The 25,026-nt window shown below is 52.8% G+C and overlaps 10 protein-coding genes across 10 annotated transcripts; 3 read left to right on the forward strand and 7 right to left on the reverse strand.

Annotated features, from left to right (window-relative positions):
• Positions 1 to 718: 718 nt before the first annotated feature.
• On the forward strand, positions 719 to 2,579 carry LRP88_06243 (P-loop containing nucleoside triphosphate hydrolase protein; the record flags this gene model as incomplete). Its single annotated transcript, XM_083242783.1, has 2 exons — positions 719 to 1,948; positions 2,010 to 2,579. 2 exons carry the CDS (start codon positions 719 to 721, stop codon positions 2,577 to 2,579), a joined length of 1,800 nt encoding a protein of 599 aa, XP_083101719.1.
• A 600-nt stretch (positions 2,580 to 3,179) lies between these two features.
• Positions 3,180 to 3,781, reverse strand: LRP88_06244 (thioredoxin-like protein; the record flags this gene model as incomplete). Its single annotated transcript, XM_083242784.1, has 2 exons — positions 3,180 to 3,652; positions 3,739 to 3,781. The coding sequence occupies 2 exons, from the start codon at positions 3,779 to 3,781 to the stop codon at positions 3,180 to 3,182; spliced, it is 516 nt and encodes a 171-aa protein (XP_083101720.1).
• A 1,057-nt stretch (positions 3,782 to 4,838) lies between these two features.
• On the forward strand, positions 4,839 to 6,270 carry LRP88_06245 (FAD dependent oxidoreductase; the record flags this gene model as incomplete). The annotated part of the gene is made up of 3 exons (XM_083242785.1): positions 4,839 to 4,869; positions 4,987 to 5,865; positions 5,918 to 6,270. 3 exons carry the CDS (start codon positions 4,839 to 4,841, stop codon positions 6,268 to 6,270), a joined length of 1,263 nt encoding a protein of 420 aa, XP_083101721.1.
• A 691-nt stretch (positions 6,271 to 6,961) lies between these two features.
• LRP88_06246 (uncharacterized protein) lies at positions 6,962 to 7,355 on the reverse strand (the record flags this gene model as incomplete). Its single annotated transcript, XM_083242786.1, has 2 exons — positions 6,962 to 7,078; positions 7,140 to 7,355. The coding sequence occupies 2 exons, from the start codon at positions 7,353 to 7,355 to the stop codon at positions 6,962 to 6,964; spliced, it is 333 nt and encodes a 110-aa protein (XP_083101722.1).
• A 3,311-nt stretch (positions 7,356 to 10,666) lies between these two features.
• Positions 10,667 to 11,373, forward strand: LRP88_06247 (ribosome biogenesis protein Nop16; the record flags this gene model as incomplete). The annotated part of the gene is made up of 2 exons (XM_083242787.1): positions 10,667 to 10,782; positions 10,839 to 11,373. The coding sequence occupies 2 exons, from the start codon at positions 10,667 to 10,669 to the stop codon at positions 11,371 to 11,373; spliced, it is 651 nt and encodes a 216-aa protein (XP_083101723.1).
• A 542-nt stretch (positions 11,374 to 11,915) lies between these two features.
• On the reverse strand, positions 11,916 to 12,870 carry LRP88_06248 (MARVEL domain-containing protein; the record flags this gene model as incomplete). Its single annotated transcript, XM_083242788.1, has 3 exons — positions 11,916 to 12,366; positions 12,436 to 12,656; positions 12,712 to 12,870. The coding sequence occupies 3 exons, from the start codon at positions 12,868 to 12,870 to the stop codon at positions 11,916 to 11,918; spliced, it is 831 nt and encodes a 276-aa protein (XP_083101724.1).
• A 2,180-nt stretch (positions 12,871 to 15,050) lies between these two features.
• On the reverse strand, positions 15,051 to 15,911 carry LRP88_06249 (uncharacterized protein; the record flags this gene model as incomplete). Its single annotated transcript, XM_083242789.1, has 1 exon — positions 15,051 to 15,911. The coding sequence occupies one exon, from the start codon at positions 15,909 to 15,911 to the stop codon at positions 15,051 to 15,053; it is 861 nt and encodes a 286-aa protein (XP_083101725.1).
• A 2,294-nt stretch (positions 15,912 to 18,205) lies between these two features.
• Positions 18,206 to 19,970, reverse strand: LRP88_06250 (uncharacterized protein; the record flags this gene model as incomplete). The annotated part of the gene is made up of 2 exons (XM_083242790.1): positions 18,206 to 19,170; positions 19,229 to 19,970. 2 exons carry the CDS (start codon positions 19,968 to 19,970, stop codon positions 18,206 to 18,208), a joined length of 1,707 nt encoding a protein of 568 aa, XP_083101726.1.
• Positions 19,971 to 20,615: 645 nt separating this feature from the next.
• Positions 20,616 to 22,377, reverse strand: LRP88_06251 (major facilitator superfamily domain-containing protein; the record flags this gene model as incomplete). Its single annotated transcript, XM_083242791.1, has 2 exons — positions 20,616 to 20,926; positions 20,982 to 22,377. 2 exons carry the CDS (start codon positions 22,375 to 22,377, stop codon positions 20,616 to 20,618), a joined length of 1,707 nt encoding a protein of 568 aa, XP_083101727.1.
• Positions 22,378 to 23,104: 727 nt separating this feature from the next.
• On the reverse strand, positions 23,105 to 24,097 carry LRP88_06252 (dihydrodipicolinate synthase family protein; the record flags this gene model as incomplete). The annotated part of the gene is made up of 1 exon (XM_083242792.1): positions 23,105 to 24,097. One exon carries the CDS (start codon positions 24,095 to 24,097, stop codon positions 23,105 to 23,107), a length of 993 nt encoding a protein of 330 aa, XP_083101728.1.
• Between the last annotated feature and the right edge of the window lie 929 nt (positions 24,098 to 25,026).

Here is a 25,026-nt window from a genome sequence, read left to right on the forward strand (position 1 = left end):
CCCTAGAGGCGGCTGCTCAAGACAGGGGAAACTAGGCAGCACGTTTAATACTTGAGACAATGGCCATCAGAGGCTTTTCGTCTATTATCTTAAATTAACTATCAAAGAAATGAGGCCTTGAAACTTGTTGCCTTGTAGTTGTGAGCTCAATTCTGGGTGCCTGGAAGCTGTGGCTTTTGCATGGAACGACACTCAGACATGACTCTCCTTTGCACAAGGTGAACGCTCGCACTGGTGAAATTGGAATGAATGTTCGTGACACAATTTTATATAGGCTTTCATCCATTTTAGTTATTATTTGGTATCAGAATTGCCTATGATGACAGCATATGTGTGTAAATAGGGGTAGGTGAACGGACTTGTGAAGCAACGAAACGCCGCAACGCACACATTACTCCGACAACACATAGAAAATTGAATGTAATTATCATACCAACACCTTTTTTCGACATGATATGAGGTCAAATTTAGGTAATTTCGATTTTGGGCAACTCGTGATACCTGGCGTGTCACTGTTAGTAGTTGCTGGGCCAGCGCGCCACAACATGAGGGTCGGCGCTGCTTCACTTCAGCTTGGATTAGGCATCACCATTTGAACCGAGTATTTTAACAGCCATGGCCTTTGATTGAGGCTGTGATATCCAAAAACTAAATATTCAACATTCCAAGAATTAGAAATCCCTCTCTTTTTCATCCCACCACTTGAACCCGCGCAACTATGGACCAGTTCATCCTCGAGAATGCTCAGCGCTACCAGGTGCTCGTGGATCGCTTCAAGCCAGCCCCGACCAAGGGCAAGCCCGCAGCCGAAGAGTCTAACCCTGATATCACTATCGCTACTCGCCTTCGTCCGATGCTTGAGGATGAGAAGGAGGCCGGACTGTTGACTGGCGTCTTCCCACGAGCTCAACCTGCCGGCACTGTCGACTTGCACGAGCTGCGGAGAACTTTCAGGGGCGCCCCTGGATTGACTGTGAGTATATCTATGGAGTTGATAGAATATTCTAACGACGAACAGTCTTTTAGCTTCCGTGTTGATCGAGTCTTTGGCTCTGATGACACCACCGAAGCCATCTACAAGGAACTCGTCAAGCCTCTCGTCCCTTGGGCATGGGGTGGCGGTGTTAGCACCATGTTCGCCTATGGCCAGACGGGTTCGGGAAAGACTTATACCGTCAGCGGACTTGAACGCCTCATTGCTGAGACCCTGTTCTTAGATGAGGTTGAAGGCACTCGGAGCATCTTCATCTCCATCATCGAGCTGGCCGGGAACTCGGCCTTTGATCTCCTCAACTCGCGCAAGCCCGTCTCTATTCTGGAGGACTCTTTTGGTTCGACTCATCTCGCTGGAGCGTCCGAGTACAACGTCACAGACGCAGCGACGCTGCTGAAGCACATCAACAATGCTGCTTCCTTCCGACGCACTGCATCTACGCAAAAGAACGACTCTTCATCACGCTCGCACGCTATATGCAAAATTAGACTCGAGAACCCTGAGCTGCCTCAGGCAGATGATGGACTGTTGTATCTCATTGATCTTGCTGGCTCCGAGGCTGCTCGAGATGTCACTGCTCACTCAGCTGAACGCATGAAGGAGGCACGAGAGATCAACGCTAGTCTCTCTGTTCTAAAGGACTGTATTCGCGGTAGAGCGAGCATCGATGCTGGCACCACTGCACCCGGAAAGAAGTTGTACGTCCCGTTCCGACAGAGTGCTTTGACCAAAGTTCTCAAGCACGTCTTTGATCCTGCCGCAGAGCGCAGTTGCAAGACTGTTGTCGTGGCCTGCGTTAACCCAAGCTTCCTGGATGTGGGAGCCAGCAAGAACACCTTGCGGTATGGCGAGATGCTGAGGGTTCCGGTGCCCAAGACTGTGATACCCAAGTATGAAGTTGTAAAGCCAAGTACCTGGCCTCACGAGCAGCTTCAGGAGTGGATTGGAAAGAACGTATGAGTTCCTCAGCCCACAATTCTTTGATGACTGGTAGTAATACTGACAACTCTGATAGTCCGGAACGCCCCCAGTTTCAGCCGAGATCCTTGCGCCTCAAGAGACAGGAAAGCAGCTGCTTCGCCTTCCAGTTCCCGAGTTCATCACTCGTTGTCTCAAGACGCCAGACGTGACGATGGAGCAAGCCACTGCTTTTCAGTCCAAATTTTGGCGGCTTCACGTAGATTCTCAGCGACCAACCAATGTGAAGCCAAAGGCTGAACAGAAAGACACTAATACCGATGCTCCTTCAGACAAGCCTGGTCAGCACGGCCTTTCCAGTCGAGATCCGCGACCCGAGATGTCTCAAGTCCCCTTCAAGGAGCGCATCCGTCCAGGCATGGTGGTTAGCTGGAACCCTCCCGATGACACGCCGGGCTTTTATCGTCTTCCCGGTCGCAACTTGGTGACAGTCTTGTCTCCAGAAGATGAGACGAGGTACAGATGTGCTTCAGTGGTACCGGGTGTGATGCCTGGTGCGTTTGAGGTGTACCTTTGGCAGCAGGTCGTGGTAAAGGTTGAGCACATGGAGGCTGAGGTGTTGCTGGAGTATGATGTTGCGACGAGATATTACTACGAAACTCTATGAGGCACATGAATATGGGAGTGGAAAAGGTGTCTTACGCAAGAGAGTTGGGCCTGAGAGTGGCCATGTAATGTATTATTAGATTCGAGATTCCTGATACCAGCATAATAATAATACAAGTTACCAGTGTACTAATCTGATAGGAGAATACAGAATCGTGCAGATTGTAAAAGTCAGGTCAAGGAATCTATTTGTTTAGACAGGGCGTTTCAACCCATGAGATAACACAACTACCGTCTCATGACACAGCATGTGATTTCTCAAGCTGACTATCATCTTTGGGCGGCGAGAAGCAGACAATCACATCTTGGTTATTCAGCTAAGCGTGTTCAGTGAAGTTGTGCCTTGTCTGTACACACACTCACAATCTAAGTGTGCATGAATCACGCTCATGAGTTTATCCACTACAGATGACAAGAACAGAGGGACGAATAGATTGATCATGCAAATTCTTTCATTAAGTAGATGACCTTATTTGGAGCCTCCATTAATTGCTCCGCCAAAGACGCTCTCATCCACGCCCCTTTTCTCGGTTGGGTATCTCATATCAAGCGAGGGGAGTCTAGGGACACACAAAAAAACCAAATCCCTCAATCACACCATTCAAGCCTTGACCTCCTCAGCGAGAGCCTCAAGGATGGGCTTCTCGAGGGTCTCGGGCTTGGTGGTGCTGGCCCAGCGGCCCTTGACCGTTCCGTCGCGTCCGACGAGGAACTTCTCAAAGTTCCACTTGACGCGCTTGAGGCCCAGGAGACCGGGCTGCTGCTCCTTGAGCCAGGCCCAGAGAGGGTTGGTGCCGTCGCCGTTGACCTCGGTCTTTTGCATGATGGGGAAGGTGACGCCGTAGTTGACCTGGCAGAAGCTCTGGATCTCCTCGTCGGACCCGGGCTCCTGGGCGCCGAACTGGTTGCAGGGAAAGCCGAGGATGACAAAGTCGTCCGGGTGCTTCCCCTTGATGTCGGTCCAGAGCTTCTCCAGGCCGGCGTACTGAGGGGTGAAGCCACACTTGGAGGCCGTGTTGACGATGAGGACAACCTTGCCCTTGTAGTCGGCCAGGGGGACCTCTTGGCCGCGCTCTGTTGTGATGTTAGCATTGTGTGACTTGTGGTACAGATTCCGTGAGGTGGGGGGATATGAGCTCTTGAAGCGGGGGAATACGTACTGTCAAGCGGCTTAAAGTCGTAGAAGCTGGTAGCGGAAGCCATGTTTGAGGATGGAAGAAATCGAGGGATAGAGGTGGAAAATGCAGCAACTGATGGAAACTTGCGATAGCCAAGACGGGAAAACGCAGCTCTTTTGATGTTGTTGTTGTTGTTGTTGTTGTTGTTGAGAGGTGAAAGTGGTGGGGAACAGATCGAGGTTCGGATAGTGGGTTTATTAAGCCCGCGCATGCAACGTCGTGACAGCAGCGGCAGAGACTCAGGAACACGCCACGGCATGATTCAGCAATTCTGTAGCACAAGGTAACGTAAGCTAGGATTGACCAGAGACAAGTTCTTTTTTTCTCCAGGTGATCCCATTGGCATCGGAACAGTGACAGAAGTCTTCCACATACCTCGGCAGATGGCCCTGTTCTAGGAATAGTGACGTATTCGAGGTGGAGACGGCGGGAACTTGAGTTGCACCGGTACCGAACGCGAGGGCCAGTGGGTGATGGTATTTGGAATTGTATTGTTGCTACTATCGATAGTATTTGGAATTGTATCGTTTCTAATATCAGCTAACTATTACGCAGTGGTACCATAGTCGAGATGAACTGTTAGTTCAACTGCCAGTCTTGGCTTTCATGCTCCACGTGGGTCAAGTCATAACGTTGAATAGCCTCTCGTTAGCAGACACGCCAACAGCCACCCTACTACATCTTGACAACAGGCATTCAAAACACCCATCAATAAGAACCATTCACGTTATTCTTACAAATGAACAATGCCTCTCTCTCAATTCGTTTGGCCGTCGGTTCAACACCCTCCCGAAGCAAGCACCCCCGCTTCGGTAAATGGTCCGTCGTCCTGCCCCGCTTGCATCATCGAGTCGGCCGCCGCCCCGCGTACCTGATAGCTTCAGCACAGCTCGGACTAGCGCCCCTGCGGCCCCGATACGTCACCATCCCCCGATCCTCCGAAGCTCCAAACGCCGCGGCGTTTCTGATCAACGGCACGGCAGCTTACAGCTCAGCTTGGCTCAGCTCAGCTCAGCTCCAACGGCATTTGCCTTCTTTGATTAACGATAGTACAGTACATACATACATACTTAGACGTCGTGATGGATGGGAAGCGGAATATTGTCGTCGTCGGTCAGTTCCCCACATGACCTGTCCGTCCTCGAAGCTCCCTCTCTCACTCACAGCCTTGTTGCTACCTGCTGTTTGTCACATTCACGGACCTATCATGGCTGACCAACGGTAATTCAGGAGGCGGCATCATTGGCTGCACAACAGCCTACTACCTCACCCGCCATCCCAAGTTCAACCCGGCCCTGCACACCGTCACCCTCCTCGAGGCCGCGCCCTCTGTCGCCCCCGGCGCCTCGGGCAAGGCTGGCGGCCTCCTCGCCCTCTGGGCTTACCCGGCATGCCTGGTCCCGCTGTCGTACCGCCTGCACGCCGAGCTAGCAGCCGAGCACGACGGGCCCCGGAGATGGGGCTACCGACGTCTCGGATGCGGGAGCTTTGACGCTGTCGTGTCGCGGGACCGCATCAAGGCTATGCAGCAGGTTAGTGAGGATGGAAAGACATGGGAGAAGCTTCCCAAGCAGAATGGTGCCGCAAAGGATCTTCTCGAGGCTGGCAGTATACCAGAGGACCTTGACTGGGTCGACCACGACATAATCGACAACTGGTCTGAGATGGGTTCGCCTGGCGCCACCGAGACAGCCCAGGTACATCCTCTTCACTTCACAACAGCCATAGCTGAGCTCGCTCAGCAAGCCGGCACAAAAATACACACCAACACCAAGGTGACAAAGGTAAATTCGTCCAAGGCTGGCGTCGAGAGTGTTGAGTACCTGGACCGCGAGACGGATGAGAAGAAGACGATTGAGGGCGTGACCGACATAGTCGTAGCTGCGGGACCTTGGACATCAAAGGTGCTGCCTCGTGCCAAGATCGAGAGTCTACGGGCTCATAGTGTCGTGTACGATGTTGAAGTCAGCCCTTACGCCATCTTTACAGATATTGAGCTGCCACCGGACTTTGTCCCTGAGCATCGCGCCAAGATGGGGGAGAAGAGGAGGCACAAAGGCCGTGTTGATCCTGAGATCTATGCAAGACCGTTTGGTGAGGCGTATGCTTGTGGTAAGTCCGTTCTAAAAAGCAGCAAGCTACAAAGTCTAACTGAGCGCAGGTGAGCCCGATACCAACGTACCCCTCCCAGAGACGGCAGACCAGGTAGAGTGCGACGAAGCCCAATGCGACGACATCATCTCGTACCTCGGCACCATCAGCCCCATCCTAGCCGCTGCGCCCATCAAGGCCAAGCAGGCCTGCTACCTCCCGCGGCACATAAGGTTCGGCCAGGAGAGCGGCCCGCTGCTCGGCAGGACGACGGTACCGGGCTTGTTTGTCGCGGCGGGCCACACATGCTGGGGCATCCAGAACGGGCCGGGCACGGGCAAGCTCATGTCCGAGTTTGTGTTTGACGGGGCGGCAAAGAGTGCCAACGTCGACAAGCTGGATCCTAGAAAGTTCAAGGTTTGAATGGGGGAATGCGAGGGTTGGACTAGGTGGTTTGCGTAATTGAAAGGATAGCGAAGTGGTTTAGATAGCCTGGCCCTCAAACACGAATCCCGTCTTTACGCCTGGTTTGCCTAGTAAAGCAGGATACAATATAGATACGACTTGTGAGCGATAATATACTTCAATGTACTTTGCGGACACATGCTTACTCGCCCTCATGGCGTTGTGTACTCTAGCCTGACATCCGTCTTACATGCAAACACTTAGAGCCACAAGACCAGCATCACAGTATGAAGCAGGGAAAACAGAATCAAAGAAACTCAGAGACAGTGTCAATTCCACGCCCTTACGCAGGATGTGCAATATTGACGTTGAGCTTTTAGTCGGGCCATGAAGGCACAGGTGACGGGGAGCGAAAAGCGTAGAACTACCCACACATATCCATATCAACATCGAAGTCTTCCTCGGCACTTGAACCCATGTGTATCCCCAATTCCGACGAGTCCTCCATTACTTCCTCAGAGACCAGTTGTGCAAGACGCTTCTGAATCTGTAAACTCAGGTTCGTCGCCGAAAAAAAAACCTGAGACGATCGGGGATTGTCCCATTGCCCCTTTCGTCACCGGAATGAACCTGCTTAGAGGTACCATCGGGGGCGATCCTGGTCGTCATCGAGGTCAGAGGGTCTGCCCGAGAAAACATTGTGTGAGATCTATGTGCCAAATGTGATTTTGGGGATGAAGGCTGGAAAGAAGAGACCTGCTAACCTTGGTCCTGGTGATTCACGGGTTGAACCAGTTCCCTCCCTCTGTCGAAGAGCCTCTAGAATCTAAACGAAGTGAGGCTGTCAGCGGATTATCATTCTCGAACGGTTGCGAGACTTGACTCACCTGTGGGTGGCGGCGCAGAAATTCCGCTTCCTGTTCAGGGCTGATCTGACTGGTCCGGGCCTCGCATCCCTGCCTGACGAGCTCATCCAGCTCCTCCTGAGACTTGACTCCCATTCGACGCAGACGTTCCTTCTCCCAGTTTGTAAGCTTGACGAAGACAAGCCAGTGAATGAACTCAAAGATGAGTCCAAGGACGGAATCAAGGAAACGCCACATGGTGTTGGGATCACTCGGAGACGAAGAGTGCTTGTTGCGTTTGTTTTGTTGTGATGAATGAAGAAGGAGGGGAACTGTGAGGTGAGAGGGAGATATTAGCTCAAGCTGGCAGCTATCGGCAGCTGGCAGATGTTCATGGCAGCTGTAGTGATTCACTGCCGATATCTGGTGACAGTGATTCACTGACCACTGCTGAGCGCCTGCGGCTAACTCTCCTCAACACATTTTTATGAGGTTGTTAACTATTTTACTTGAGAAGAGCCCTAAAGCAGTGGGAAAATAATCCAACCTCCACCTGAGCTCTGAGGTCACGTCTTATTCTTTGCCTGATCCTTTGATTGGGATATAGCTTAGAAATGTGTGTCAAATACCACCAAGTTGGAATGTATTTTAAAAGTCTCCTCATTCTGATTTCTACCATTTGTCATGATATTCTTGTTGAGGGCCTGCAGGCAGCAATGCTTGAGCTGCCCACAGAGAAGAGAGGGCAAACAGCAAACGACTCTTCTATATAATCCACAACCCTCTCTCGCCTCAATTCTGGTCTTGCCACTCGACCACCCTTTCTTCTCTGACCATGAGCAGTAAGCCTCTCGGGTGAACAGTGGTCGGTGTATATTTCACAAGGTATATATAATAAGTGTCGTGGAGTTGCTCTTATGCCTCCTTTGCTTTTTCTCCTGGATGCTCCCCCGAGCCGTGGAAAGGCTTCCACCAACAATCCCCGAAGGGGGTGATCTCAACGAACTCTGCGACAGCGGCACCGTCAACCTCAAAGACTCCAGGGAGAAGATCGTCAAGTCCTGCCATACCTGTCAGCATGAAAACGGTCGCCAATACCCCGACTAGATATGTCCCCAGACAAAGGTTGACATCGCCAGCTTATATTCAGAAGCAATACAAGACTCTCCAATATAGAGCGCACTCGTCGACGCAGAGAGCTAGGTTCCCCTGGACGCAGAAGTCAATGATACGAGATGCGATCTATATATGCTAGACGACAAGATGAGAGAATCCTTCCTCACAAGTCCCCGCCCCAAGGAAGAGGGAAACGGGGTTGTCTACTGCTGCGTGGACAGACTATGTCTCTTGCTCTCGGAAAGACGTCACTACGATGACACTTCCACGCGAATGACTCCTCCTATATACAGGATGTGCCTCGACAACTATATCCCGGACTTTGTGGCACCCCAGATCATTCATACGGGAGATGGAAGATACCATGCCTGAAATCAGCTCAAAGTAGCAACCATCTCACACATTCACTTCACCAGGGCATCGCGCTTTACAAGGCCCAACCCGAGGCAGGGCGTGTTGGGTCTGAAGTCCAGACGGATAAGAGAAAGAGCGGGCGCATCCTGGAGGTCGTTTGGGATACCGGACGGAAATCTACAGCAAATTTCCGAGGCCATCATGGATTCCTTGGCGAAGACCAATCCGAAGGAAGATGCAGGAGCGTATATAGAAGAGAACCTGGAGTTGGTCTAGAAAATGGTGGAGGAGCGCGAGGAACTTGACATCCCCGACAAGGTTGAGCGGGCGAAATTCCTGGTAGGTAAGGTACCTGACTTCTTTCCGACATTACCAAAACTGACGAGGAACTAGACACTATCGCCAGTGGCAATAGGTGGCCCAGGAGAGAATCATCCCAGGCGCACTCCTCCCAGTGGAGATACACAGGCCTTCGATGGCTTCTCCTACTATATAATGGCATACAGTGGTTATATGTTCTTTCAGACAGGACGGGATACTGGAAGCGAGGGTCAAAGACCGCACAAACAGTGCTCCCTTTTCTTTGGCTTCCTGTTCGACTGGTTGTTCTTACGCATCACAATGGCTGCATCGCTGCGCTCTTGGATCGCCACTCGAACCATGTTTCCTGAAACTGGATACTCGGTACCTTGTCGCCTACATGAACGGAGTGTACCTAAACGAATAACACGATACGGCCCGCGGGCTGCACACATGAGACTCTGAAGGTTCAGATCGATGGGTCAGGACGAACCTTCAGGATCTCATCATCAACAGAAAAATGAAGAACGGGAATGTGCCTGTCATCGAACAACTTCAGCGAGAGCTTGGCGTCACTGGGCTAGATACTCGCCAATACCGAACTCCAACTGAGTCGCACAAGAATTGCCCCTTGGTCTTTTCGTTCCCGACCATCGCCTTCAGTTTTTTTTTACTTCAGGTACTCGCTTTTTTTTTCAATGAATCATCGTGCCTTTACTGGAAGAAGACTTAGGGTAGACAGCATTCTGGGATTAGGTTCCAGGTCTTGTGTCAGTCCTCTTCGATATCCCTTTTCAGTTCTCGATCCACACACAACATTCAACCCAACTTTCATCATCCAACACCCTCACAATAACAGTGTTCATTGCAGAATGCTCTTCAAGATAATTTCTATCAGAACTCATATCAGGAGTTTGATGCCATCCCCTGGTCTGTATCAAATGATGCGTACGATATCCAGGATCTAAAACCTCATGACCTACGGCACCGACGTCACAAGAGACACAAAGTGTTTATTGACAGAAACGTAGGCTTACTTACATAGCAAACCCCGTGTTACTGGAGGATGACTTCAAATGGCATCACATTGCAGGTGCTGACTGGTCCCTGCCGGGCCATGTTGGCGGTGGAGGTCAGAAAAACCAGACCCTCTGGGTCCTGGTGGAAGAGTGCTGTATACGAGGATTACTGACAAAGCTCGGAACCTTGTTGCGCCCGATGCCTCACGAATGGTTGCCGTGGCAAGGATGTCGCATTCAAGTACCTTGATGATTTCAGTATGGAACGTGAAAGGTTATAGTGATGTTACTGTTTCTATGTTTGTAAGAAGAAGTACGAGGACGGCACCGGCGACGACAAGCGTGATGCCTCCCCAAGACAGCTCCGGAAACTTCATATTTAATATGGCAGCCCAAAGCTAGTAGCCCGTAAGATAGCCGCATGTTCGACATCCAAGCAGTTCTACTTCGTCCATCGTGAAAGCGCCTGAGATGCAGGCACAGGTTCTTAGTGCTCAGGGAGCCAATTTCGCACTTAGAACACTTGAATTTCCACTTTAATCTTGTAAAACCCATTTAAGATGATTGATGTGTATGGGCGAGGCCACCAAAACTTGATGAAGCTTGATCGCGGGACGGAAGCTCTGCTAACCCCAACCCTGGAACCTATTCCAGCCTAGTGCACCCGCCTTATCTTATCGCCATCAGAAATTTTGGCGGCGACATCAACGTCCTGTCGCAGAGTATCCATCTACACTCTACAGACACAACCCTCAACCATTAACTAATTTTCTCGTCACAATGGGTCGCGAACTCCAAAAGAAGAAGCGCAGATCGGGTCGCCAACCCGTTCGCCAGTCCAACAGGACCAAGAAGATCCTCAACCCCCGCGGCAACGACGCCATCGCAAAGAACTGGTGCGCTCTCCAGCCACCCTCTATCCAGTTGTAAAGTGCTAACATAGGTCTTGTAGGAACAAGAATGAGACTCTGGCACAAAACTACCGACGTCTTGGTCTTCTAGCCCGCCTCAAGGCCCCCACCGGTGGCACTGAGAAGCTCCTCGGCGCCACGACGACTCGCACCTCTTCCAAGGACCCCTTCGGCATCGCGACCGTTGAGAATGCCATCGTCTCCGAGGCGCGAGTCGAGCGCGACGCCGACGGAAAGATTGTTCGAATCCTAGGTCAGGCGAAGCCTAACCCACTCAACGACCCTTTGAACGACCTCGACCGTGACAGCGACGACGAGGAGCCCGCCGAGGAGTGGGGCGGCATTGAGGATGATGCTGATGCTACCGATGTTGTCAAGTCGCTTCTTGAGGAGAGCAGGGCCCCCGTGGAGAAAAAGCCTCGGCATCAGAGCAGCCGTGAGAAGGAGTGGCTGGACAAGCTGGTGGCCAAGTACGGCGACGACACGGCGGCCATGGCCAAGGACCGAAAGTTGAACCCCATGCAGCAGACGGCGGCCGATATCGCCAAGCGAATCCGCAAGTTGAACAAGGCATAGGAGAGAAAGAGAGAAGCAAATATTTGGAGCATCAAAATCGGCTTAGGTTCCTAGAAAGAATAAATGGCGTTGGGAGTTGGGCTACGAGGCATACTCGGTTCTCAATTTACAAGAAAAACATACAACTGAACTTTTTTCCAAACTGTTCAATAACAGAGTATCTGCAAAAAAAAAAGCACTTGAATAATCCATACCCGCACCGTGAGCCCTTAGGTGCGCGCAAAATATTCCATCTTCGCAATGCGTCCCAAGATTTGACCCCCCTGATCTCCGTAGAGTGTGCGCATGTGTGTCTCTCCTGAGCAATTCATGACGCCGTAAACACCTCGTGTCAACAAAAAGCCAAGAGACGTTTCATCTACCGTACAACACAAAAATATTTCCCAGTTATCCCCCTTCCAGCCGCCAGCTTGCGCGTACGCAAGACATTTCCAAAAGAGTCAATGTTCCTTTCGGCCCCAAGCAAAACAAAACACCATGTGCAAATAAAGAGCCAATCTATATTCCTTTCTTGTCTCATTTACAAGGTCCTCAGCGGAACCTTAGTGTGTTCGGTCATAGTTGCCAGCTGGGAAGTGGGCAGGGTGATCGTCATAGCCGCCGCTTGTAGGGTTGCTGCCATACTGAGCGCCGCTCGAGTGGTACTCGGTGTCGTTGTCAAAGAGGGTGTTGGTCCGGCCTGGCGTGGAGCCGTAGCGGGCAGGATCCTCATCCTCAGCATTGTAGGGGTTGGTGTTGTTGTCACCATAGCGGGTGGTGCTGTTGTAGCTGCCGTTGTATCCGCCGTAGGGGTTGCCTGTGGGCTCGTTGTCCTCCATGTTGACCCGCTCGTAGGCCTCGTCATCGTGGGGCGCCATGGAGAAGGCGGCCTTGTCGGGGTCGATGTTGTCTCCGCCCCGGATCTGGCGGTTGTCGTAGCCGGGCAGAACGTTGTTGTTCTGGTAGTAGTTGAGGGTAAAGGCCGAGACAAAGGTTGTGGCGGCAAAGAGAAGACTGCACAGAGTCAGTGATCAGTTCATGGATTGTTTACGGATACCGCAGTCTGACTGCTAGGAGACGTACGTGGTCAAGACGCCAAGACCAACAATACCCTTGCTTATGCCGCAAGCCTTGCCACAAGAACCCTCAGCGTTGTAGGAGGCCTGAGTAGCAAATGCTGACAGCCACATGACGGTGAAGAGGGCGTCGACAGCGAGCATAGCATGCGGCTGGGCGAACCGGCGAGTGCGTTCCCATCGGGGGGTCATGATGAGGAAGATCCAGGCTGGCACTGAGAGGAAGCACTACACGACCAAGTCAGCTCGGTGCAATGGATCAACCGGAGAAGCCAATACTCACCACTGCAAAGGTCCATCCATTCTTTCCAGTCACCTTGGCGTTTTTGGCGTTGAGCACACCAATCTGCAAACACCATGCGACAAAGGAGAAGATGATCTGGAAGGAGTGAAGGCCAAGCTTCAGATTGGGTACGATATCGGGGTCGAAGTTGATGGCCATGGCTGCTGTGAGGTTCGATGAGGATGGAGAGGACGGTTGTGATTATCGGAAAGGGAGGTTTTTATGATCGAGCGGAAGCTCGAATCGCTGGGAGTCTGGTGCAGATATCAGGCTGTGGGTGGCCGTCGTCGTTTGTTTGCTGGCTTAAGCTGACGGTCGTCGCAAACGCTAGCGTAGATGGGATGTATCGTATCTAGGGGGCTCGTAATCAATCGCCAAAGAACAAAGCTCGCTAGATAGGACAGCAGAAAAGAGCGTCAAGGTCGTCGTAGGAGAAAAAACAAGAGGAGGATTTGTTTATCAGGGACGAGAGAAGAGGAAGAGTGTGTTGGTGTTGGGCTGTGTTCTGGTTCGAGTCGGACAACAGAGTTCAACGACCGCAGTGCTGTGCAAGCCCCGACTGACGCTGGAAACCCTGACGAAACAGGTTCCCTGGCCAGCGGCACACTCCATTTTTGGCCTCCCATGACGCCGCCAGACCCAGCCCAGACCACTCCCTCCGTCCAGAGGATTGGCTGGCCACGCGTTGCCGGAGCCACAAGAGCCGCACAGAACTGACGGCAGTCTGACTGTGGCTTTGAACTAGGGGGGGGGGGGCCTGGGCAGCCTGGGGTCCCGTCCTAGGGTCCTGGGTCCTTGCACTAACAGCGCTTGCTTCCCGTCCGGGTCACAAAAGGTTAACACTGCCCTCCGGAGTGTTAGCCTCAGGGGCGCAATCTCCTCCAGAACCCTCCTCTATCAACGAGGTGCCTTGCTGAGCCTCCACGACTTTCTCGCCCGGGGCATTCTGCTAAGGCAAGTCTCTCCCAAGGCACTCTCCCCGCTGTGATGTGCTGCAGAAGCAGAGCCACGACGTTTGACGGGTTGTTGCTGCGCCACTGGAGAAGGGAAGGGGCCACAAAAGGGAGTATCCCAGGCCAATCACGTGGCATCTATTCCTCCAGCTGAGCGGCAGATCCATGCACTGAGTCCCTTTTTTCCCACAAGGTCACATCCCAATGTTATTCGCGCCTTCGTCAGCAGTGCGGCTGGTTTGGGTTGCCGCGCACTGAGTACGATGCAATGACGTTGCCGTCTTCCGGGAGATGCGGAGGTCGGGTGCACGGGAGGTCAAAACATGACAACACAATGGGTCCGCGGATGGCCGCATGTAGAAGGGCGACTGTTGCAGGGAAGATTTTGCTTGATAGGTAGGAAACCCCTTAGACAAATGCTGGTCCCGGCGGCTCTTATATGATTATCAATATCGACCCTTGGTCTATTTATTTTAAGGGATGATAGGTAGCGAGCGAGCGATAGGGATGGTTAAGCTTGATCACAGACGAGACGGAATTCCCCAGATGGGGTAGCGTCTGAGCCTTGCTTTTCAGGCACCCACTTTCCTTCGTACATTTCCTGCCCTTGTCCAGGATCCACTTACAACCTCATCGCCATATCACATCCCAACTGTGCCCGATTCATTCAATGATTACGACATGGATGATTGTCTCTTGGCTTTGGAATCAATCAAAAAAGCATTCTCACTGCTCTGCCGTCCGTGGATCGCTGTCAGAAAACTGCGACAGATGCGAAATCATAGGGGTTCGTCCCCCCAATCTGACGTTGAAACACTCTACATGCCAAGGGTTCCAGCATATCTGTCCCCGCTGATCACCTCCGGCTTCCGCTCCGCCTCTGGTTCGATCTGTGAATAGCCTCAAGGTGGCCAATCTTTTGCGAGCTTGTGCATACGTCACCCTTTCCAATCGGTTCCCTCCCTTGTTTGGTCACTCCAAACCCCTTTGAGATCCCTTCAACTGTCAAACAAAGGGGAGACTCCATCACAAGCATGAGAAACACGGGAACTGGCATCGGAATACTGTTTGCTCTCCATTGAGATGTTCTTTATTAAGGGGTATCTATCTAAGTGGTGTGATTACTCTACCGTCCTCCTTCCTGAGACCCCAAGCGGGCCGTGTTGAACCCCTGATAATGCTGTGCACCCAGGCACTGGATCTCTTCCCTTCCCTCACTCTTCTGCGCGTCTAAAGGGACAGCAGGCCGTGGATATCATGACTACGAGACATAGGAATCCTCCAAAATGATCAATGCGATATGCAACGCCAGTCGCTGAATGCATTCTTGTGTTGTTGTTTTTAGTGTTTTCCCTCCTTTTTTGATGTTTCTTATATGATGCCTCATCATATTATGAATGCTAGTGACAGAAGGAGTGCCAATGCGGCCTTGGCTGGCGGTTGTATGCTGCCTGCCGCATTGTCCTTCTCCTTTGAGGGTGCTGCCGCGATTTCTTCCAGCTCATGGAAGTTGCTGAATTTCTCTGTTGTCGGTGTTGAATCTTGATCTTCCTCTTCCTCTTCATCATCGTGGATGGTGCCGTCGCCGATGCCAAAGTCGGCAGACTCGACAAAGTCAGGAAAGTCATCAGGGTCAACCCCATCGACGTCGGTAGCCTTGTGGTAAATGAGAGTGTTCTCAAGGAGAGTCTCGTCGTCATCGTCCTGGTCATCCCCTGAAGGAGCTGCAGTAGCCTCCTCGCCAACGACCTGGGTTCTCAGGGTCGAAGGCCGCTCGAATTTGGTTTTCACAACACCCGTGGCTACAGGAACATTCTCTTGGTATGGGCTTCCGCCCCGAGGATAGGTCATGGTTGCAACTATGGGCTCATCACCACAGATGTTGCAAGTCTCGACAGCCGAAGTGAAGCCATATGGCATTGCAGTCGGGGTCGCATCCGCAGGCATTGTAGACATGCCCTGGTAGATCTCCTTGACCTCATAAGGGAACTTGGCCAGTCCCTTGGGAGAAAAGACGTCAAGCGTCGTCGTGTATGTGTGTGTGTATGCGCAGTCAGGACAGTTGCAGTCGTGGCACTCGGGCATCTCGACCATCCAGTACTTGTCAGGGCCTTGTGTGGGAGCCGCTGGGCCAAAGTCGGTCTGTGTTGAACTGAAACATTCTGTTATCGTCTGAGTCGTATAAGTGTATCGCTGGGCGACAGTCTGTGCTGTCCAAAGAGTGCCAAGGATGAGAATGTGCTTCATTGTGTTTGCGGTTGTTGCTGCTGGAGTGAAACAGAAAGATAAAACTGAGACAGGATCTACGATTAATATCTACATCCAGGCACGGTAAACGGCAAGCGAATCACGATTACCTCTCGCCCTTGCAGATTCCCCTGCATACAACTCTATCTGACAGCCATATCCGGGTCATGGGCTCCATCGTGTCCTGGTCGACGTGACCCATCAACATCCAGACCTGCAGCCTCTTGAAAGCCAGGTCGGACGCTTGACCCACGTCGGGGACCTGCTTCAGTCCAAAAGCATGCAGGAACGGGGAGCGGGCCTTCCAAACGTTTGCTAGCCTAGCCCATCGCCCAGGTCGTGATGTGACAGATCTGGATCTGGGGCTGGCCCTCTGCCAAGATGACGAAACCTTGTCTGGCTGGTGCTTTGAGATACCGTTCATGGCGGAACTCTGCAATGGCATTCGTACATGTCACACTGACCACCCGGGGTCCTCACGGATTGCGAGCTCCGGCGACCTGATTACAGAGCATCACGAGAGCAAGTGGAGTTGGGCGCTTTCATGTCTCAGACTCAGTCCCAAGACGTCTTGAGAGTCGGATGTTGCTTGCCGAATGTTTGCTTTGGGAAAACAGAAAGATGTCTCTTCAGTTCAGGACCCTGGATTGCCTCCTCAAAGGATCACCGTGTGGTCCCTTGTCACCAACAATGGCATTCTCTCAACAACCTTACCCGTCTGAGCATTGTACGAAGGATCTTCCAACGACCTACCATATGCAGTTGTCACTGCTAATGTGAAGGAAACCTTGGACGATAGGACTGTCTGCCTGCCTGCCTAGCTGCCGGTGCCCTCCCACACGAACGCCCCTCCATACTCGATCGGAAGCTAATAGCTACCTAGACCAAGGGGATCCCAGCACGGCTATGTCAATCCCCCTCGAGGTCATAGCTCCCTTGTCAATTTTCCGATGGCTTGCATAAGCGTCCTGCCTACTAGCCCTAAGCATGGCCTTGGCAGGAAGGTTAAACATGTCCCCAAACGGTCCTGTTACGGAGGGGCGTCTCTACGTGGCGACGGATGCCCATCACCCCGATATCCTTTGCGTTTTACGTTACGGATTCGGATATCTTGTCATTACGGCACACGAGAGGCATGGCAGATCTCGTGATTCCGCCACAGGAGAGGGGAGAGGCACAGCTGATCGTCAGCACATCGCAACTCATTCAACAACTCACCTCATCTATTACCTCAAGTGATAACGTGATGAACAACGAGTGACGCTGGCAGTCCGACTCGCCACCACCGGCCATCATCACGGACCACCGGAGAATATCCAACAAGCGGCGATCTGTGCTCGTACAAGTGCTGTTGCATAATTGCCAGCGTACAGTCAAAGACTACACCCCTCGAGCCCCTCTACCAGCCACCGTACAGATCACAGCACAGCATCACAAGGCGGAACTCTTCCGTAACATGCTCTACACCCTCTACACGCCATGACAAGCGAATGCGGCCCGCGTCGCGTTCCCGTCTAGGCTCCTCGTTGAGGGTGTCTCAGACAACCGGCAGCCATCCAACGATCTAGACCTTGTGCCACACACACGCCTGGCTGTCGACAACCTCGCTATATGCATCCCCCTAACTCTCGGCAGGCTAGTATGGTCCCCGCCATGGTCCCCGGGGGCTCGAAGCTCCCGTCAACTCCCCCCACAACTAAGGTGATAGCACGCGGCAGCTATCGTTAGCAGGGCGGCTGACTTGAGCCCTTTCGGCCTCGCCGTCGTGAGCTCTGCCCTACGGGTTTCTCATCAACCCCGTCGAATCTCCATGGTCGCTAGCCTTGTGGTTGTCTAGTTCTTAAGGGGGTTTTGCACCCTGATCAGCTTGTCCGTCCAGCACAAGTGTCCATTACACACAGTCACGTCAAGATAAACGCCAGGAATGGAGGCTTCTGGTCAAAAGGGAGAGATGAACTGGTATCCAAATCCAGCAGATGCTCTCTTTCCCGCATCCGCTTCATCCGTGAGCACATCCTCACTCTTTGGGTGACAAAACGTCTCTATTCGGCAAAGCGCCTCGGGCAAGACAAAGCTTACTTCTCAAAACGTTCGACATGGGCTTGGCACAGAGAGTCAACGTTACACAGCTCAGTCTCTCGAGGGTGTGATTTGACTAACGGGAAGTCTTTTTCCTATGCCATTCGTGGCTAGACCTATATACACACTTCTTGGCATTGGGCCTGGGCCTTGATCATCATTTCCATGCCTGCCGACTGAATATCCTCTCCTCAACTCAGTAAACGTAGGAGGAGTTAATACTCCAACTTGAATTTGCCCTCCCCAGGCTTCACTTTAGGCTTAAGCACTCGCTGAGGCTTCACCTTGATCTTAGGCTTCTGTAGGGGCTCATCATCCTCGTCATCATCGAACAACCAGTCCTCAGCACGCAGGACACCCTCCAAAACGTCCATAGCGTCTCTTGTGAGACAGACACAAATGGGCCAGTCCTCTGGTCCACTGGTCTTATCCTCGCGAGGAAGAAGAATCACAGTCCCCTCCTTGAGCTGATCCGGGCAAGCAAAGATCGATGGCTGGGAGTCGGTGATGAATGGGAGTTCGCCCTCGCAATAGGAGGCGTAGCCCGTCCAATCCTCGAAGCAGACACTGGTGGTGTGGCGTCGGAGGGCACGGTCACTCGCGAGCTTGTCCTCGGCAGGGCTTATGGCTTGCTTCAGACCGTGAAGTTTCTTCATATATCTGTTGTCAATCTTTTGCTGGGCGGTGTTGATGAGCTGTGCGGCGTATGCCAGTCGTCTATGATCAGTGACTACGGCCTCATGATCATTCCAGGTCACAAAGGGGCCAGCCAAGTCTGTAACATGACAGGTCGCGACGGCATCAACAGTACTGTTGCCAATGTACTCCCAAGGGTGAGGTTTCTTGGAGAAACCAGGCTTCATGACGTGGGCAGAAGCAGCGTCACTGGGTATAAGCAACCCAGCCTCACAGCGAGCACGCATAATAATGAGCCAAAAGAGTGCAAAGACACAGTCTTGAATCGAGGGCAGACAAGAAGAGTGAGAATCGGCGTCGTGCTCTCGAATCGACTCCCGGAGACGGCTGACGTCCTCAGCCTTGAGGTAGAATGTATGGACCAACAATGTCTTGCGAGGAGTCGGCAACTCGGGGGTGCAGCTTTGGTCCCATTCCCAGAAAGGGAGGTTATATCCATTGTCTGGACCGGGGTCGATTGTGTCAGGCATGTCTCGCGAGGTCACTTGTTGTCACGCGCATTAGCCCTCTGGTGACGCAGGTCCATATTTGAAATCACAAACCTGGGTGTGTGGTCCTGTAGCGGGCCGTGTTTCTCAGATACTGCCGGAGAAAGTTGTTGATGGCCAATCCATCAAAAAGTACTCTGTTGAGGGAGAAGCCCAACACCAGCATGCCATCCTTGAAGTTGATCTGAAGCGTCACGGGGGGGAAGCCATCGACGTCGACATCTTGGCCATGGTCAAAGAAGCAGTCGCTTCGGTAGCAACTCAGGGGGGCGTCGTGGGGTGAGAAGATGGTCTCCTCGCAGTTGTCCCCGCTGGGAGGTTGAAGCTTGTAGAGACGACTCACGATGTCCCTGGTCAGGCCACGCGAGTGCACGAGAGTGAGCTTGTCTCCATGTTCCCCTTTGACGACCTTGATGGTACCCGCCAGGAAAGGCCAGCGCTGGAGAGCCTGGTAGAACGCCCTGAATGTCTCGCGTTCGGTCTCGAGCCGCTGTACCGCGAAGTAGCTGACCCGAGGACAGGGGAAGGTGACGGCAATGTCGATGTAGTCCCGCGGCATATTGTTCTCAATGGGGGTGAGGTCCATGGAGATGACCTCGGGGTCAGTGGCGTGGCTGTTGGTGGTGTCGTCTGCGTTTCCATCACTGTCATCAGACTTTAGGTCTGGGCCGATGTCGTCCAAGGGGGATCCATCCGCATCAAGGGGGCTCTCTTCATCCCGCTTAGCCTCGGTGGTCGTGTCCATGCTGGATTCAGATGGCTGGACGTCTTGCATAGACTCATCCCGCTCGTCCATGGCGGGAGAAGATGGCTGATGCATTACTCTCATCGGTAAGGCCTTGTTCGCCGAGGCCGATTCAGATCTAGATCTAGGGCTTGAAGACATAGTTATGACTGTCAGTACTGATGCCGTAGATAGTATGGATGAGTGATGTTGTGTACGGGTAATGATGCCGTCCCGTGATGGAGGATGGAAGCTTACCTTGAGCTAACGTGCAAGCGCAATGCGGAAGTTGCGGTAGCTATGTTTAGACCCATGGAGATTATTGAAGTCTTGAGGAAGGTGTTATCCATCAAGATTTGCTGTTGTTGACATTTTTTTCAGTGCAGTTGTGGTTGTTATGGACGATGTTAGCTTGCACTGGCAAGACACTGCCAAAGCTGCATCATGACGTTGTTGCGATAGGGCAAAAAGAACTTGATGATAAATCCAATCATGGGATTAAAGAGGCTCGGTAGAAATAATGCCGTAATATTGCGCCAAAAATGTCTTGTTAATAGAGTCTTGTGAATGCTAATGCCTAACTTCTAGCTAATCTTGATATTGTTCAGAGTCACCCTCTATTGTCCCCATATCCACCTTTTGATATCCAATCTAGACCATTCACTCCTTTTTATCATTTCATAGATCCATCTCAAGTCGCCTCTAACCAAGTTTTGCTTACCGCCTCTCAAGATTGGAGTGCAGCGTGTGCTGCCTCATCATAGAAACGCAGATGAGCGCCAGGATGGACATGCCCAGCAGAGTCAACCACACGCCCCTGAAAGCCTCCATGAAGGAGGCCATAACCCCATCATACCACCCCTCGGGCAGGTGCTTGAGCTCTTCGAGGTCATCCCGGATTCGGCTGATCTCGTCCGCGGCACCGGGCTCATCGCCGAACCGCTCCCACAGACGGGCCTTGAGGATGTTTTGGTAGACTGCGGAGCCAATGGTCACCCCCACAGTGCCACCGAGGCTTCGAGCGAGATCTGGAACATGTTAGCGAGTCGTGAATGAGTTTTCTGAGACATTTTTCAGGCTTACAAGTTGCAGACGTAATCACGGCCTGCTGGGAGTGGTCCACGGCGGCAATGCAGGCAAGAAGTGTCGTCGTGAGCATGGAGCCGTAGCCAGAACCGACAAAGAAGAAGGCGGTCGCGGTCAGCCACGAGGGGCTATGCCCGTCCTGGGCCGTGAAGAGGACGACTCCCAAGATGAGGACGAGCAGACCCGCAACACCCAGCTTGGTGTATCTACCCGTCTTCTTCATAATATAGCCCGAAGAGAGCGAACCAACAGAAATACCAACGGGTGAAGGTAGAAGCTGAACTCCAGACTGGGTGGCGCTGGCACCGCGCACTTGCAGGTAGAGCGGGACGTAGAAGATGCCCGCCATGACGACCATGCTGCAGACGAGGTTGCAGAGACAAGCAGCCAGTACAGTCCGCTCAAGGAGCAGCTTGACAGGGATAATCGGCTGCCGAGCTCTGCTCTCCCAAAACAGGAACAGTCCAAAGGTGATGACGGCCAAAGGGATGGTCGTCAACGGCAGAGGATGAATCCAGGGGACGAGATTACCGCCAGAGTTGAGGCCCAGGAGTAGCAGCACCAGGAACGACGATGTAAGAAGAGCTCCCACAAAGTCGATACGCGCGAGATACGACTTGTCCGACTGCTTGGGAGGGACCTTGACCAAGAACGCAACAGCAACGGCTGATAAGAGGACAGGAGGAACCTGGATCAAAAAGGCCAACCTCCAACCCCAAACAGTGTGATCATTGATGAAGCCGCCAAAGACACCACCCAGCATAGCGCCAGAGCCATAGCAAATGTTGCCCAGGCCCTGGATAATACCTCGCTTGCGGAGCGGCACGAGGTCCGAGCCCAAGAAAGTCGAGATACTCATCAATCCACCACCTCCAATGCCCGCAACGACTCGTCCAAGGATCATAACGGATTCATCGCGCGCCAAGCCGCAGATGAGGTTGCCAGCCGCGAAAAAGATGTTGCTGAAGACGAGGCCAGGTCCGCGGCCAAAGATGTCGGTGAGGCGGCCCGAAATTGGCTGACACGCGGCATTGGAGATCAGATAGGCAGTTGCCAGCCAGGACAGAAGGCTGAGGGAGTGGAACTCGCTCGAGATGGGTCCCGAGAGAGTCGCGATGATAGTCGAGTCGATGGCGCCCAGGAAGACGCCAACCCACGCCGAGGAAAAGATAAGGGCCAGCTTCGCAAACGACACCTCCTCCGCGACGACCGTAGTCTCCTCCTCTTGTCCTTCAGGCACTCCTCGCTCAGTGACATCCCCCGGCGTCTCGCTGGCTGGCTCAGGGCGTTCATCCTGAGGTTGATCCGTCGTCGACTTGAGCAGCGGTGTCCGCTCATCGCTGACCCGCTCGTCCTCGACGCGAGACGCACTACCACTCGCGTTCCCACGCATAATTTCACTACCAATTAACAAAAAGATGAAAGAAGTTGAGAGAAGAGTTGAACAATCGTGAAGGGCCGGAGACGGACGTATATGTTTATCTTCCGCTCGCGTGCTTATACCGGGGTACGCTCGGCGAGTAGCGGCCTATCGGAAGCGGGGGAAGAGTGTAGATCTGTCAGCAGCCAATGACGTTGACGTTTTTCCGGTTCCACGTACAGGGTAGCTTGCACCGAAGACGGAGTTGGATACCTGCTATTGACTCCGGCTCCGCTTGTGAGGTGGTAATGAGGAACAATAAGGAGTATCGTGATTCGTATGAGTTGTTTCAGATTTTGGGGGAACCATTTTGCAGATATTCAACATCAACTAAGTAGTTCTCGACATGGTTTAAACAAGGTAGAGTACACTTGGCTACCTCTGCTCAACGGTCTACCGCCAAAATCTCATCCAGTACAGTCAGATTACAATGGACCAACACAACAGCCTGAATTTCATTCCTGTTTCATTCCGTTCTATGAATACTCGTAATCTCATATACTAGACTAACTCGGGGTACTAGAACCGTCTTCATTCTAGTCTATCCGCGCCTCAAACCCAGGGTTGCAACTCCCTTTCGCGACTTTTTGGATAGTGTGCCATGGGCAATAAAAGTGCCCCAAAGTCAGATATAAATGCAACGCTATGCAGAATCCCATATCGTCTTGTGTTTCTTGAAAACCCCTCATGTCGTCTTCACTCATAGCGAGTTCTCAATCTCCATGATCTCACGGACACCCTCCTCGATCGCCTTGGTCTGCTCAGGAGACAGCCTCTTGAGGGGCCGTCGAGGGTATCCGCCGTAGCCAAAGTAGCTCTGGATGGCCGACTTGGTTCCGGCGATGGCAGCCTTGGTGAGCACCCAGTCACCCTTGGACAGCTTCTTCTGGAGAGCTTCGGCCTCTTCCCGCTTGCCCTTGACGTACAGGTCCCAGACGTGCACGCATGTCTTGGGCATGACGTTGGCGCCGCCAGCAATGATTCCGCTGCCACCACTGACGAGAGTCTGGATGGTGAAGTCGGCGATACCACCAAAGGCCATGTAACCGGAGCCTTCGCTGAAGGGAGTCTTGGCGTCCTTTGCACCCGCCACTCGAGTGAGCTTGCCGGTGCTACCGCATGTGAACTTGGTGCCAATGATGTTGGGGTGCTTGGCGAGCTTGATGAGGAAATCGCTGTCCATGTCGACACCAGAGACGGCACCAGGGTAGTTGTACAGGATGATGGGGATGGGGCTGGCGTCGGCGAGGTCGATGAAATAGTTGTAGATGGCCTCCTCGTCCATCTGGGCGCGGTAGTAAGAGGGGGGAAGGACAAGAGTGTAGTCAGCACCGGCAGCGTAGGCCAACTTGGACAACTCGACGGTGCCCCTGACGCTGCCCTCGGTGGCGCCAAAGACGATAGGGGTAGACTCGAAACCGGCCTCGTCCAAGGCTTCTCGGGTGGCCTGAGTGACAGCAACCTTTTCCTCGCGGGTGCAGTGGACGGCCTCGCCGTTGGAGCCCATGGTCACGAGACCAGCAAGGCCAGCCTTGGCCAGTCGCACCGTGTGCTTCTTGATGACGGGGATGTCGAGATCCTCAGTTTCGGGGTCGAAGAAGGTCATGACAGGGGCGTAGATACCCGTGGGAAGCGGGCGGCGAGGGCCAGTGTGGCCATTAGAGCCGTTTGTAGCGCCGTTGGAAGTAGTCATGATGGCTGTGGGGGGATGAGTTGTGGGATAGGAGATGGAGATGGTGACGAGACAAATGAAACCAGAATACAAGACAACGCAAAAACACAGAACCAGGGGTAAAAAGGAAGGCGAGGGACTTTATAGAAACATCAAATGCAATACTGAGCCGAGGAGTGGTCTTCGGGAGCTAATGGCTGCGGCGTGCGTGAGGCTAAAGTTGGGGGTGGATTCGCTTCGGAAAAGTCAAGTGCGCAAGAAGTCGCGTGGGTATTGGCTCGATTGTTTCCCCCAAGGACGTGACATTTTCGATGGAGTATGCAATGCAAGCCGAGGGGACATTTACTCTCCCTTCCTTGGGTCTCTGAGCGGTAGTACGGCATTGCATTGCGCGACAATCTGTAAGAGAAACGACTAGAAGCGAGCTGTTGGTTAGCTGTTTTGTTTGTCACACGTCCTTCACCGGAGCATCCTTGCTAGGCGGGCGAAACTAGACGAAACAGATGGTCATTGTAGAAACAGACGACCAATGCCATGTTGGCGCAGAATCAAATTCCGTCTATAGCCTGGCCGCGGCCAAGGACTCGATCAGATTGAGGCGCATCACGAAATCTGACCGGTGACCATCCTGGCTTGCGGGGGTTTGACCTATGAGGAAGAATGCGAGATCGGCACTTTCACAGATCAAGTGAACCGCATTCGGCAGAAGGTTGCTTCTCGACGCGAGATATCCCGTGGATGCATCCCTCATCGACAACCCAAGAGGCCGGCGAAGTCTTGCATCCCTGGACTAGTCCCGGCATGGGGAACCGGGCTGACGGGATGGGCGCGACGCTACTGAGACGACGATGCGGATTCTAGAGGGTCCCATGTTGGACATCCCACGCTCTGATGGTAGCCTCGTGCCGATTGCCTAGCCAGGAGGAGAAGCTTCCCCCGGTCAAGGGCTA

This window comes from Fusarium phalaenopsidis, assembly GCF_050370095.1.
Source record: "Fusarium phalaenopsidis strain FUZ10S chromosome Unknown contig_32296, whole genome shotgun sequence".
In the NCBI taxonomy this organism is placed as follows: domain Eukaryota; kingdom Fungi; phylum Ascomycota; class Sordariomycetes; order Hypocreales; family Nectriaceae; genus Fusarium; species Fusarium phalaenopsidis.